The sequence below is a fragment of the Canis lupus genome, chromosome 6, assembly GCF_003254725.2.
Source record: "Canis lupus dingo isolate Sandy chromosome 6, ASM325472v2, whole genome shotgun sequence".
Taxonomy (NCBI): Eukaryota; Metazoa; Chordata; class Mammalia; order Carnivora; family Canidae; genus Canis; species Canis lupus.
Window position 1 is genome coordinate 34,247,041 of NC_064248.1, and position 13,315 is coordinate 34,260,355.

Here is a 13,315-nt window from a genome sequence, read left to right on the forward strand (position 1 = left end):
GGGAGGGGACAGAAAAGGAACAAAGGAACAAATGATTAGAACACAGAGAATCAGAGGCAGCCCCCCTGCCCACTGTGCTTCAGTCACACGATACGGCCATGGGGGTAGGGGGCTGAGAGTAAGTGTCAAAAGGGTCCTACTAGGATTTGAGAAAAAAAAAAAAAGATTTGAAACATACAGAGGCTATCCTCTGGAACATACAAATGAATCCACTTTCCTTGGAAAGACAGAAAAAGAAATATGCACAAAACCTTGGTTGAAGAGAAATAGCTCAAAACCTTGAAACAAAAGTAGTTCTGATGGTGGAGAAAAAGGAAACCCAAAGCTATGTCATGGAAACGTGCCCATGCCTCAGGATACAGATGCAGTCAGGGGACTGCGGATGGAATTTGTCTTGTGGAGTGGATGGACGTGCTTCTCTTCTTCCCAGAGAAGTAGAAGGATTGGAAGAAACGAAGATGCTCAGCTGGGAGAGGAGAGGGAAGGAAGGGCTACACTGCCAGAAGGTACAATGGAAATACCAGGAAACTGGTAGCTACCTCAGCCTGCAATTTGTGGACACTCTAATTTCCTTTGGGTCAGGAGAATATTCTACAGAGCATTTTCAGTGCCCTAGATTTGGGCAGAGAACGTTGTTAAAAATAGAAGAAGAAAACTTTCAGTTTTGGGAAATGCGGGATTTGCCGTTCAAAGGTGAACTGAATTTAGTAGTAAACACTCTGCCAGTTTGTGATCTCCCCAGAACCAGTGATTTCCATACGACCTCCTCGGACTATTCAGTCCACACAGATGCTATCATATTTATTTCAGGCCTACGAGCGTGAAAGCACACATATTTATGAACAGGGAAGCTTGTAAAGGACTCCTTCCAAAACCACGAGGCAAATGTCATCGTGGAACATTCTCTAAGCAGTCAACATGAAAACATTCCCTTTAAAATAAGATTGGGTTGAGACAGAACCAACCAATCAAGAAGTAATCCCAGCATGTGTCATTCCCTAAATGAAACAATGACACCATATGCCCTGAAATGGTCTCAAATGTTTGCCTCTCTGGCAGTTGCCATTGGGTGGATGATTCTCAGAGCCAGTGAAACGAGCAGTGAGAAGAACGCTGATATGAGCCCCATTCCTGAGACAGTTGCGTACTATATTTATAGTATCAACAGTTTAATTGGGAAGTTTGGTACTAATGATGTAAACACAGCTGGCACATGTTCAGTTTAAATAGACAAGACTCGCAGACTTAACTCGCATTAGTTTGCTCAACACCCATGTGCAGCCGCGTTCAACAACATCTCAGGATCCACGCAAGGTGTCTCAATAGCTGTATCAAGAATAAAATCCGGAAGCTTATAGGGACGCACTGGGGCAAGTACGTACCAGGCATTTTGAGACATTCTCAGATCAAATAATATTTCTCTGAAAAACTGTGGAAGATGCTCAGTGGATACAGCATAAAACATGAAAGTAAAGGTTAGTTCAAAGAGCACACGCAGGCAAAGAAAAAGGCATCATCTCAGTTTTCCTAGGATTGGCTTCATGTTTGGAATGCAGAAATGGAAGGCACCATGCCAGGTCCAAAAAAAAGACTTCACTAGTTATAACAGCATGGTGCATGGAATTTGGCATTAATGCCAAAGGTGCAACCATCTCTATGTTATTACTAAAAAGGTGACTGTGAAAACTTCTTTTGCATGTTCTGAAAGTCACGTGACCTGTTTTTGGGTGACAAGAATGAGTGACTTCAGTCGATCATATTCACACCCAGAGGGTCTGTATTTTGATAACAAAAGCAAGGCTGTGACGTCAACAGGGGTACTGTGCAAATCTTAATCTTACACTCACTGAGTAGCTGGCTTCTGAAAACAGTTCTATGATGCAATATGTCAGGTCAGTGGTCTGGAAATATCATAACCACCTCTCTCACCCCAAACCCAGGTGTGTGTAAATTTTAAATGTTAGGTTAAAGAACCATTCTGTCCAAAAGCAAGCCATCATAATCAATTTGGTGGAAATCCACACGTTCCTTTCATGAGATCATCAACAATTCAAACAGAAAAGATGCACACCCTCATGAATGCTCCCTGAGATGAGGACAGAGCTCAAGAATGAAGTAGCCAGGCCAGAACCAACATTTCTTCCAGTGAAACATCCAGAACCAACGCCCCTGATCTGTTCTCTCACGCCCCAACTGGTGGCGTGAAAAGACTCTGACTCCACCAGGGCCACATAACTTCTTGACCAAGAAATGTTCCATCTTTGAACACCAATAAAAAATAAATTTATAAAAAAAAAAGTAAAAAAAAAAAAGAAATGTTCCATCTTGGAAAGAAGGAAGGAAGGAAGGAAGGAAGGAAAGAAAGAAGGAAGGAAATCTCTGAATAGTTAGAAGATTTAATGCCAACCACTAGAACAAATGCTTCCAAAGGAGGAAGAAATGAAGAATATCAAGTACTGAAAAACATAATGGAAGAAAGGTCGCCAGAATTGCAATAAATAGGCCCTGAAGCCACAAATTAAAAACAAAATGTGAAGTACCCACACTGACCATTAGGCCTGCAGAAATTGCAAACTTCACAGCTGAATTATTAATGGTTACAAAAGTGGTTACGAGCACAGCAAGATTTTAGGCAGTTTGGGAAAGGAGCTTCCCTTTTTGTCTTGTTTTGGTTTTGGTTTCAGATCTCCATGGCTGCACTGAACAAAAGGAGACAAAGAAGAAAAGCACAAAAATCTCTTTCAGGATTTTTCTCTGTAATTACTCCCCATTCTAGCCCCTGCCAAAGTGAAGGGGCCAACGCAAAATAGAGCAACAGAAGGAGAGGAGCTATCTCATGTCCAGATGATTTGGAAAAGACCTGCCTGGAATCAAAATGTCATTTCTAACAGTGACTGTGACCTAAAAGAAGAAACCACACTTAATTCTCTCAACTGTGTGGGAAGCCAATCAGAATGTTTACAGATGCTGTTCAACATGATTCATGCCACTAAATGTATCACATAACCAGAATGGGATTGCCTTCCCAGTGCTCGGCTGGAAAGAACAGATTTTTAGTATTTCAATTCCATTTTGTCAGAATAGTGCTTGTAGACTAAGGAGGCCTCAGCATTATTACAAGGAATCCAGGAACCTGTAAGTGCCTGAAAATTTTTATAGCTGAAACTCATAAAAAAAAATTCTTCTGTACTTTTAAAATGAACCCAGATGCTGTTTGTGATGAATGAAATTAATTTCAATATTACTCAATGTATGCTGTATTTTCTTAATGGATACTAAGCTTATCTATCATCTTGTCAAGTCGACGTCTTGTCAGCTGCTTGAAAATTATGATTTTTACAGAAACTGGCTCTGAAACCAGTCAATTTTGATCATGGCTTGAAAACTGGTAGTACATTCGATCTTTGACAAGACTTTGCTCTGCATCCCCTGCCCTCGCCCCGTAATAACAGAGAGCCTCAGATATCCGTGCAAGAAAGGGTGCTGTCTTGGGGAGTTCCAGCTGTGGATATTGCCAATACCCCTCTGACTCAGCCGTGTAGCCCTCCGGTGACTTTCAAGATAACCGAGAAGACCAGGGAGGGAAGAGCACCCTCAGGGTGGGTTGCAGTGAGTGACACCAAGAAAGAACACCAGGATGGTCATTAAGAGGGCCAAATTCAAAGCCAACATCCCAGGGACACCTGACGAGTAAAGATGGACCGCAGAGCAAGGCTCTAACCTGACGTGGCAAAAGGAATCTAATTCCTCTGGCTGCCCATCATTCAAACCTGGTCTCACTGCTTTATACACACTTAACCTCCACTTTCACTTTGAATGCTCTGCACTTTTCAAAGTCATCTTTGACCTGAGAGTGCCCGAGGGTATCTCTACTCGGCAAGAGTTAGAGGGCTCAACTCAAGGTTATTACCAAACGAGAGAGATAAAAGTGCAGAAGCTGACCTTTTCCTCTGAAATGTCAGGATTCAAGTCTGGGTATCTGAATATTAGGACGCTAGCTCTGCCTTTGTGTCAGATGCGGACTTGATAAGCATCATGCATGTTAAAGAAATAAAAGGTGCAAGCAAGCTAACCCCACAATCGCAGAGTGATGAAACAGAGCTCCCCTTCTCATTGGGGGAATGATGTCTGTTTTGGCCGGGATTAGGCAGTAAAGTTTTGCCTCTTCTTATTCCTTGTGTAACATTTGCATCCATCCACAAACTCTTAGAAGAATCTCCAGGTAGCCAACCTTTACTCTAAGTCAAATGCTAAAGATGTAGTTCTGTTCAGAGAATCCACAGACACCTCTCATCAACGCTAGGATAGATGTCATGGACAAATAGGCTGACTACATTTGAAAAACCGAAAACCAAACCCAACCCAAACCAAACCAAACCAAGCCCCAAACCCTAAAAAGCTAAGGCTATCTAAGCCCTGTCAGAGTTTTGTCCTTTGGCAGAACTGAGCCCGAAGACGTGGCTAACTCATTCCTTCTCAAGGTGGACAGGGCAAGATTTCGTCCAGAAAAAGAATCCGAGTCATCATGTCCCACGAGGAAGCACTCTATCATCTATTTTCTCCTGGTTGATGGTGGTTTCTGCCCTGCTCTGTGTTTCAATCATGGTACCTGGGCAAGGCTGTCATCTGTGGCACAGAACATCACAGCATCTAGAGATACTTCTAGAACCATTCAGAGGCACAGGACCTCTGAATCCTCATCATTGGTTCCAGGAGAATGTATACTGCAGGAGGCAAGTCAGACTTAGAAATCTCTGGCTTTCTTTGTTTTGCTTTTCAATGAAGCTTAATGCAGAACTCATTAATCTCTAAAGCTGCCTCTGAAATCTTAAATGCCCGGTGCCTGGGAAAGAGTGAGGTCTGTAGGAATACGGCATGATAACCGTGGCACATACAAAAGAAAGAAGAGCTGAAAGGACACAGAATGTTTATTTCAGTCATGACATGGGGCCCTGAGCTACTCGATTTAGGATCGTCAATGGGCTCCTTTCAATGCTATTTCTCCTGGGAGCTCATTTCCCATTTGACCTTCCAGTTACTAATTAGAAGACCATTTGGCAAATGGGAACATGGTGAACGTATACAAAGACACTTACACTAAAATCATAAAGAGACTCTGGCCCCACTATACCTACAGACTAGGATTTAAAATGCCTTTCTTTTCCCCCATGCAAACATCTCATCTTCATGTTATAAATACCAAAGACTTACATGAGGAGGAAAGGGCTCCGGGGACCCCAGAGTGGGCACAGCAGAGGAGAAACGCACTACTTACACCAAACATTTGTCGGAGGTCCGGATCCCGGAACCTGAAGGGGATGTTGGAGACGTGCAGCCGCTTGGGCTGGGACTTGTTTTCTGTGTTTTCAGAAGGTTGTGTCTGGGGCTGGCCATCCGTTGGTGCCGCGTCATCTGTCTGCTAAAAGGACAAGAGTAAAGAGGCTCTGAGTGGACCTGTGTGCTCTTTCCAAAGTGCTTTTGCTTCCCCTGAATGGTAGGAAAATGCTGGAACAAAGGAAGAAGGACAAGGAAGGAGCCGCTGGGTCATTCATTCATTCAACGAGTATTTATTTAACATCCAGGCAGACAAACTTCCTGCCCTCATGGAGCATGATTCTTATGGGGGCAGGGGAGGCAATAAGCTTATTAATAAATACATTCGGAACTGGTAGGAGGAGAGCACCATGGAGAAAAATAAAGCAGGGGGAGGGGTAGTTGGCATGAGGTGTTCGGGGAGTTTTAACAGGCAATCAGAGAAAACCTCCTCATTAAAGGTAGGAGAGGGTATATCCCCTTAATCAAAATCTTAAGATACACCTACATAATTGTTGCGACTGTCCAGATAAAACGTTAGCAAATGTAATAAAACATTTGAGAAGGCTGTTCGGTGTTCTGCAGTCCAAGTAGCCATCTGATTGACTTATTTTTTTTTTTTAAGGTTTTATCTTCTGATTTCTTGGTCATGGACGTCCATACCATCCATTACAGTTGACTTTGCATAGCTATTTAAGTTTGAATGAATTAAAATTAAGAAAAATATAGAATCTAGTTTTTCCTTCACACTAGCCACAATTCAGGTCCTCGGTAGCCACCCATAGCTAGTGGTTTCCAGGTCAGACAGCATGGATCTAGACACCTCCAGGATATTCTATGGACTATCTTGGTGTCGACAAGGCTACGCTATTAGCGTAACTCATTACTCTGCTTCCCACTCTTGGCATAATAAAAGTCTTGGAAAGCATGATATTATATCAGCACAACATAAGCAGAAACTAGAAGAAAAGTCATAGTAATATTTGGTATCATTATAGCCATCCCCATACTCTTGGTTCTAGAGATGCTTCTAGATACTTTCTCTGCTATTAGCATCTATTGCCTCTGGGTGGCAGGTGATGCCATCCACATGAGCTACTTGCTTCTCCAAAACTATAATGGAAAACCTATGTGGAAGCCCATGTAATTTATGAGGAAGGGGTTGGCCTCACCTACTTTTAAACAATGCAGAAGCATATCACTGGGACAAAACCATCAAAGCAACCAAGCAGGTGTAAGATAATAAAGACACAGAGAAGACAACTTCATAAAGTGAAATATATATATGTACATACATATATATAAATTATATTTTTTATATATACATATAAATAGAAATGTTATATATAAAGGTGATTTATAGATCGTATATATCACAATGACATGGGCATAATTAGTGATTTTCTTGCCAATTCTTGTATTTCTTGGCAGACTTCATTTGCATTCTCCTTCCTAGTACCCCCTGAATGGCATTTTGAAGTCAAGATCTCCCAGTGGCTGGCACCCTACTCTTCCAAGCTGGTTTGGTATCAGAAGGATGACCTCTGCAAGTTTGAAGCGCTACGTCATGACAATGACAACACTGAGCTTGGTCATTTTGTCTGTGTTGTTGGAGTGGAATAAAGGAGGAGGATGGTGACAGTCTTCCAACCTGGAAAATGAGTAATAACAATACAGCACACCTTCTAAGGCTCTGTGAAGCCTGAATGCGGTAATATAGGCCAAACCTGGCAGAGTTCTTGGCACATGAACTCAATAAATGGAAGGCAATGAATTTTTTCGAGTGATGGTGACTTTTTCTCAAAATGTCAAAAACAAGGAATGAAAAAGCCTCTCTCAGGAAACAGAGAGAGGAAAGGTTCTCATTTGCTTGTTAAACATGTTTTTACTGAGCAGCTGCTATATATTGGACACATAAGTTAGCCTCTGAACACACGCAGTTCCCAGCTCAGTGCAAGAGAGGGAAGTAGGAGAAAGACAGTCATGAGGCTGGGATCAGAGTGACTCACAGAGGGCCCAGTAAACCTAAAGCAGAGGCACACCACACAGCTGGATGGTCTCCGAGGCCTGTCAGTTCTGGAGCTTGTGTTTTCCGTGGGAGATGTCTGATGGGAGAGAGGAAGGGGGCCCATGTTGTGCCAGCTGAGGGCAAAGCACAGGCAAAAACGTGGAGGTGAAATTGGGGTCTGGATTTAGTAAGTACATGTTCACCTTAGTGTCACTGGTCATGTGCAGGAAGGACAGTCAGAACAGCACACTGTGGGGGGTGGCAGGGGTAGGATCACAAAGGGTCCTGTGTGCAGAGCAAGAGCGTATATTTCATGATAAAAATGAAGAGGGGCCACTTATGGATCGTCACAGGGTGTGATGTGACCAGCACCCGACACCAGGGCTGAGCCATGGCTGACAAATGATACACGCAGGTCAGATGGTTGGCTGAGTCACTGATGGAGCAGGGGGAGGGATGACGAGTATATCAATAAAGTGATGAGTGAAGGAGTGAATGGTCCACCTACTTTGCATCTTCTAGTGATAATCGCATATGATATTATAATACCCAGGCCCAAACAAAGCAAGGAGCTGTGTTCTCTCTGCTGGTGACATGAGGTGTGGTGACACAACCAAGACCCAGAGATGTCCTTGAATCACGCAGCTGGGATCTTGGTACTCGGACCTAAGACTCTAAGTTTGCAGACTCAGCAGCTGAGACCCTAGCTTGCAGTCCATTTCTTCCCTCCAGTTAGGAGTTGCTGTTCGAATGCAAATTAAAGCAAGCCCCTTCTCATCCCAAGAAAGAAACTTAGATTTGGATTTGTACATAACTGCTGGATGTTTCAGCTTAATAAACCTAATTAGGAATTACAGAGATTATGATTAAACATATTAAATGATTAATAGCATTATGCCGCTCATGTGAAAATTAAAATTAATCATCTTTAGTCAAACAGGACTTTGGAGAAATCTTCGCGTTGTTTCCTTTGATAAAAACATACAACGCTCAATTAATCATTTTGTAGTGCGGGCATGTGTACAAATGCTCATAAATTGTTATGTCGGAATACCTGTGTATTTAAAGTAATTTTTAAAGATAACATGTAAAATGGAAAACAAACCAAAAGTGTTTCTGACATCGCGGGTGAATGGAGAGGAGAGGGAAGAGAGCATCAGAATCCAGAGGCCCACTACAGAGCCTGGGGCATGGAGGGGTGAAGCCTTCCAGAATGGTCCTCACTGACTCTCCTATTGGGTATATCGGGGTGAGACCTTTTGCTGGGAACTGTCAGGGAAAACGTATTTGGGATAAGCCTGGGTTTTAGGTCCCTACATTAACCACCTAAGAAATTACCACAAACATGGTGGCTAAAAGCAACGGAAATATACTCCTTCATGATTGTGAAGCCCAGACATCTACAGTGAAGGTGCTGGCAGGACCACACCCCCTCCGTAGACTCCAGGGGACAGACAATCTTTGCCTCTTCCAGCTTCCGGTGCTTTCTTGGCATGAAGCTGCCTTTCCCCAATCTCTGTCTTCCGATTCACATGGCCTTCTTCCCTCTGTGCATCTGGGACTCACATCTCCCTCTGCCTTTTTCTTCTTATAAGGGCATTAGTCACCCTAAAATTGTAAAGCTCACCCTAGATCTTATCTTGGGATCCTTAATTACATCTGCAAGGACCTTTTGTCCAAATAAGGTCATATTCATGGATTTACGAAGGATGGGATGTGAACACATGTGTTGAAGGCCACATTCAATCCACCATCGTAATCTTCTTCTAAATATGGACAAACCTGAAGTACACATAGCATGAGTAGCTGTTACCAAGGCGGTGGATGCATTTTCTACCACTGAAGTGGCATGAGGTTCTCCAAAGGGTTGGCCTCACACCAGGTCTAGGAGGAGAGAGAATGTCCCTGTCCGAGCTGTCCTAGGGTCCCATCGGTCACACTGGGAACTCTAATGAGTTACCTACATCGAGGAGATGTGAGTCTTCCCTTCACCCCAGTCCGGGCTCTCAGGCTGCTTTGGTGAACCTACCTCTGGATGTAATGACACCCCTCGCTGGGCTGAGAGGCCCTCTGCCAGCCTCCTGAAAGGCAGCCAACACTCTCAAAATAAGGACAGGTCTGTGAGTTCCCTGAACCTAACACTGTACCTCACACTGGTGGATAAGCAGTCACAGCATCCCTGAGAAGGTCGATGAAACTTATGGCAAACACACAGAGTGAAATTTCTAAGGACAAAAATAAAATAATGAGAAAATGCTGAGAAAGCTGCTGAAGAAATTGCACATCCAAGAATGTGTATTCTCAAAAAATGGGGGCTACCTGGTTGGTAGTTACACCCCTGAAGACTAGTACATATCAAGGCTTACTCAGAATGAATGGCTGGAAGAACCACTCTTGATTTACCTGTGTCTGATTCTTCTAAAGTATCATTTCGGCTCCAAAAGTGGGACCTAGCTGAGTCGGAAAGGTGCCTCATAACCATGTTTGGGAGATCAGAAGGTAGAAGAGAAAGACCAAGCAAATGACCCCTGGTCTGCTCGCTCAGAGACAAGAGGAGATTGAGAGAACAAAGGGTGCGAGAGGTAGAAGTAGAATGGCCAGGGCACTCTCCCTCTCAGAACGCTCCAGTCCAGACCCTCACCCTGGGCTGTGAGATCCAGCATGCTTTGGTCCAGACCCCCTTGCTTCCTGAGGTTCCCCTCCTTAACTCACTGGCCACCTGCCTCCTCCTTCCACGCACGCAGCATGCTCCCTCCTCAGGTGTCACACCTCTTCCTCCTTGGACTGGAAAATCCTCTCCTCCTTGGGCTTGCCTGGAAAATTCTCTCCCCAGATGCCCATGTGGCTTGCCGCCTCTTGCCCACCAGCTCTCTGCCCCAACAGCACCCACCAGAGAAGTCCTCACTGGCCCTGTTATCACAACCGTCAGCATCTCCTGTCTCCCTAATTGTTCACTCTTTTTATAGCACATACCCCTTCTTGCCTTTGTATTAGAGGCTTCTGTTAGTTTCTACCATGTTGAAACTGTCTTGTCCACCAGAATGTGGAAGTCCGTGAGAACAGAGACCCGGGAGTTTCCATTCACTGTTCTGTCCCTACCATGCCCCGTGCCACCAGCAGCAGTTTGTCAGCAGCAGAAATGCTGACACTGGGGCTGCTTAATTCTTTGGTGTTGGCCGTCCTGAGCACCCTAAGATATTCAGCAGCATTTCTGGCCTCCACCAACCATATGACAGTGAGCAAGACAACCAAGACAAATCTGGGGTTCAGATGTCCCCCTGGAAGGGCAAAACTGCACCATCTAGAACTATACCCCGGAGTGCACAGTACATTCTCGGTGAGTATCGATGGCTTTGCTACAAGCGAGCTGCAGGAGGGCTAACATCACGGCTCCTGCTCTTTGCATACGGGTGAAATGATAAATGCCTGTCTGCTGGGCCCTTCTGAGTGGGGTAAGAAAGCAAAGTATCATGACAGGTAAGTCCCATGAATACACAGGGGATACCTATCGTTCCTATTACGAACAGTGTTAATAACCATTCGCTTTTGTCGTCCATTTCTCGGAGCCCACCGACACTGACGGCTCTCAGATGCAGCCTCCCCATCATGCAGACAAGGCTGCAGGACCCCACTTGGATGGGAAGTCCATTGGCCTCAGGAGGTGGGTTTCCAGGCAGCACTTGGCAGAGGTTCCCAAATAAGCTCATTAGGACGGCAAAGCCAGCTTCTGCTCTGGCGCAGTTCGAAGGCCCTATTAGGAGGCAGGATGTGTGCCGCAGAATTTTTCCTAATAAACAAACTCCCCAGATATCGGCGCAGGTTATAAATGTTAAGAAAACACCACTGGCACTTTAATCTCCTGAAGATCACTTAGTGCTTCCGCAAAGACCTTAATAAAGAACCGCGGGGCTCCCTCTGCTATAATCGTTCCTAATTCAATGAATAGCTCTGAGCAACCCAAGGCTAATCCTAGTGAAATTGGATTTTGATATCGACCAATCCAGGGATGACTGTTGGAGAGAATCTGCAGAGTTTTGTATGTGCCTTTGAGAGTGTGGCCCCGCCCCACGTCTCCTCTCTGAGCCTATGAGGCATTCCTGAGCTCACCTGTGTGCCATCTTCAGGGAGGACCAGGTACCTCGTGGGAGCACAGGCAAAAGATAATTGTCCCTGGATATCTCTGACCTAAACTCCAGGCCTGTCACATACTAGCCCAGCTCCTTAAACCCTTCTAAGCCTGTCGCCTCAGATGCAAGAAGGGATAAAAGATCCCATCAAGAGTTGTCTGTGGTCCCAGGTTGCTGGAGGCGACACAGGTGACCATCACAAGGACGGATGAGTAAAATGCGGTGCAGCTGTCAGCAGAAATCAGAATTCAGAGAGAAATTGGAGGGTTGGAAGCACAGTGCTGAGCGCCTGTAGTGGGGGAGACAACCACAAGAAATAAAACGAGAACGGTACCAAATTATATTTTGCCACCCCAAAATATGCCTCTTTGGCATGAGGGTTATTTTTGGGATGATTATTTTTAAGAAGCAGCAGACACAGGAGAAGCTCAGAAAAGACTAGAAGTTACCCTTTTGTAAGAGAAATTTACATTTATAAGGAAATTCTCCGTTTGTAGGGGTGTCTCCCTCCTGGAGGTCGCAGGAAAAGAAAGTAACTAAATCTCTAGAAACTCTTCAAAAGCAAGACAATGGCCTCAATGGGGAGAACAACCTCACCCTTGATTACTGGGCTTTTCCAGATAAACCCATCGATGACTAGCCCCCCAGCTAGTCAGCATCTTCTGTCTTTAGCTGGAGATGGTGTTCAAGCTGGTGGCTTGGACCATTCCAGGGAGTAAGCTGGTTTTCCTGGGTAGGTCCCATGTCTACAGGAGGTATACCTCTTATTAAGCTCCTATTTCTTCGTCTCCTGTTAATCTCTCTTTTATCAGGGGGTGTTTTAGCCAAGAACCTAGAAGAACACAGGGAAAATTATTTTTCCTCTCTTACACGATGGAAATAAAAAACACATGTACTCACAACCAAGTACTAGATACAGTTCAAGGACGGTGATCATGCGCTTTAGGGCAGTCCCTTTCAATAAAATGAAACAGGGGTCACATACATATCTCAAAGCTCTTAGAAGCCACATTTCAGAAAAGTAAAAAGAAACATGTGGAATTAATTTTTAGGATATATTTATTTTAATCCAATTTATTAAAACTAGTACTTCATATGTAATTAATGTAAATGAAATTTTAAATTATTTTTCCCCTAAGTCTTTGAAATCTGTTTTTTTTTTTTTTTAAGATTTTTCTTACATATTCATGAGAGACACAGAGAGAGAGGCAGAGACACAGGCAGAGGGAGAAGCAGGCTCCCTGTGGGGAGCTGGGTATGGGACTTGATCCCAAGGACCCCGGGATCATGCCCCGAGCCGAAGGCAGACGCTCAACCGCTGAGCCACCCAAGTGCCCCAGTCTTTGAGATCTTATATGTAATTTGTACTTACGGCTCATCATCTCAACATGGAGACTCCATTTTCACTGGAAATACCTTATCTATATTTAGACTTCGAAAAATTGACAGTTGAATAGCCAAGATTTTCAAAACACACCTAAAAGGCTTTTAATAACTGAATCAAGTGTCAGTGTTTAAATTTTAATTAAAGTTGAATTTAATTAAACATTCAGTTCCCTAGTCGTACCAGCCATGGGCTCAACAGATACCTGTAGCCGGCAGAAAAATGGTCCCTTCAAAATGTTAATAATACCCTAATCCCTGGAACCTGTGGATATAAAGTTCACAGACTCCCTGAAGGATACACAGACATCCCTGGACCCCTGGATAAGGACCACTGCTGTGTGAGGCCACTCGCCCCTCCCCAATCCCAAGTCGAAACGGTTGATGCTGAACACTACTGTCTACTGGTTGCTTATGAGCCTTGTGTAGAATTGGCTAATGGATCTGGAATAGGATATTGAATATCAAACCGTGCTGAGGTCCT

The 13,315-nt window shown here is 44.2% G+C and overlaps 1 protein-coding gene across 20 annotated transcripts in view; it reads right to left on the minus strand.

Moving 5' to 3' along the window:
- RBFOX1 (RNA binding fox-1 homolog 1) overlaps nucleotides 1–13,315 on the minus strand; it is a 2,033,116-nt gene that overhangs the window by 120,618 nt on the left and 1,899,183 nt on the right. For all 20 annotated transcript variants that reach the window (XM_049111427.1, XM_025416573.3, XM_025416572.3 and 17 more), the window contains one exon: nucleotides 5,276–5,419. In XM_049111427.1, the coding sequence (XP_048967384.1) occupies nucleotides 5,276–5,419 (144 nt within the window). The remainder of the gene's footprint in view (nucleotides 1–5,275; nucleotides 5,420–13,315) is intronic.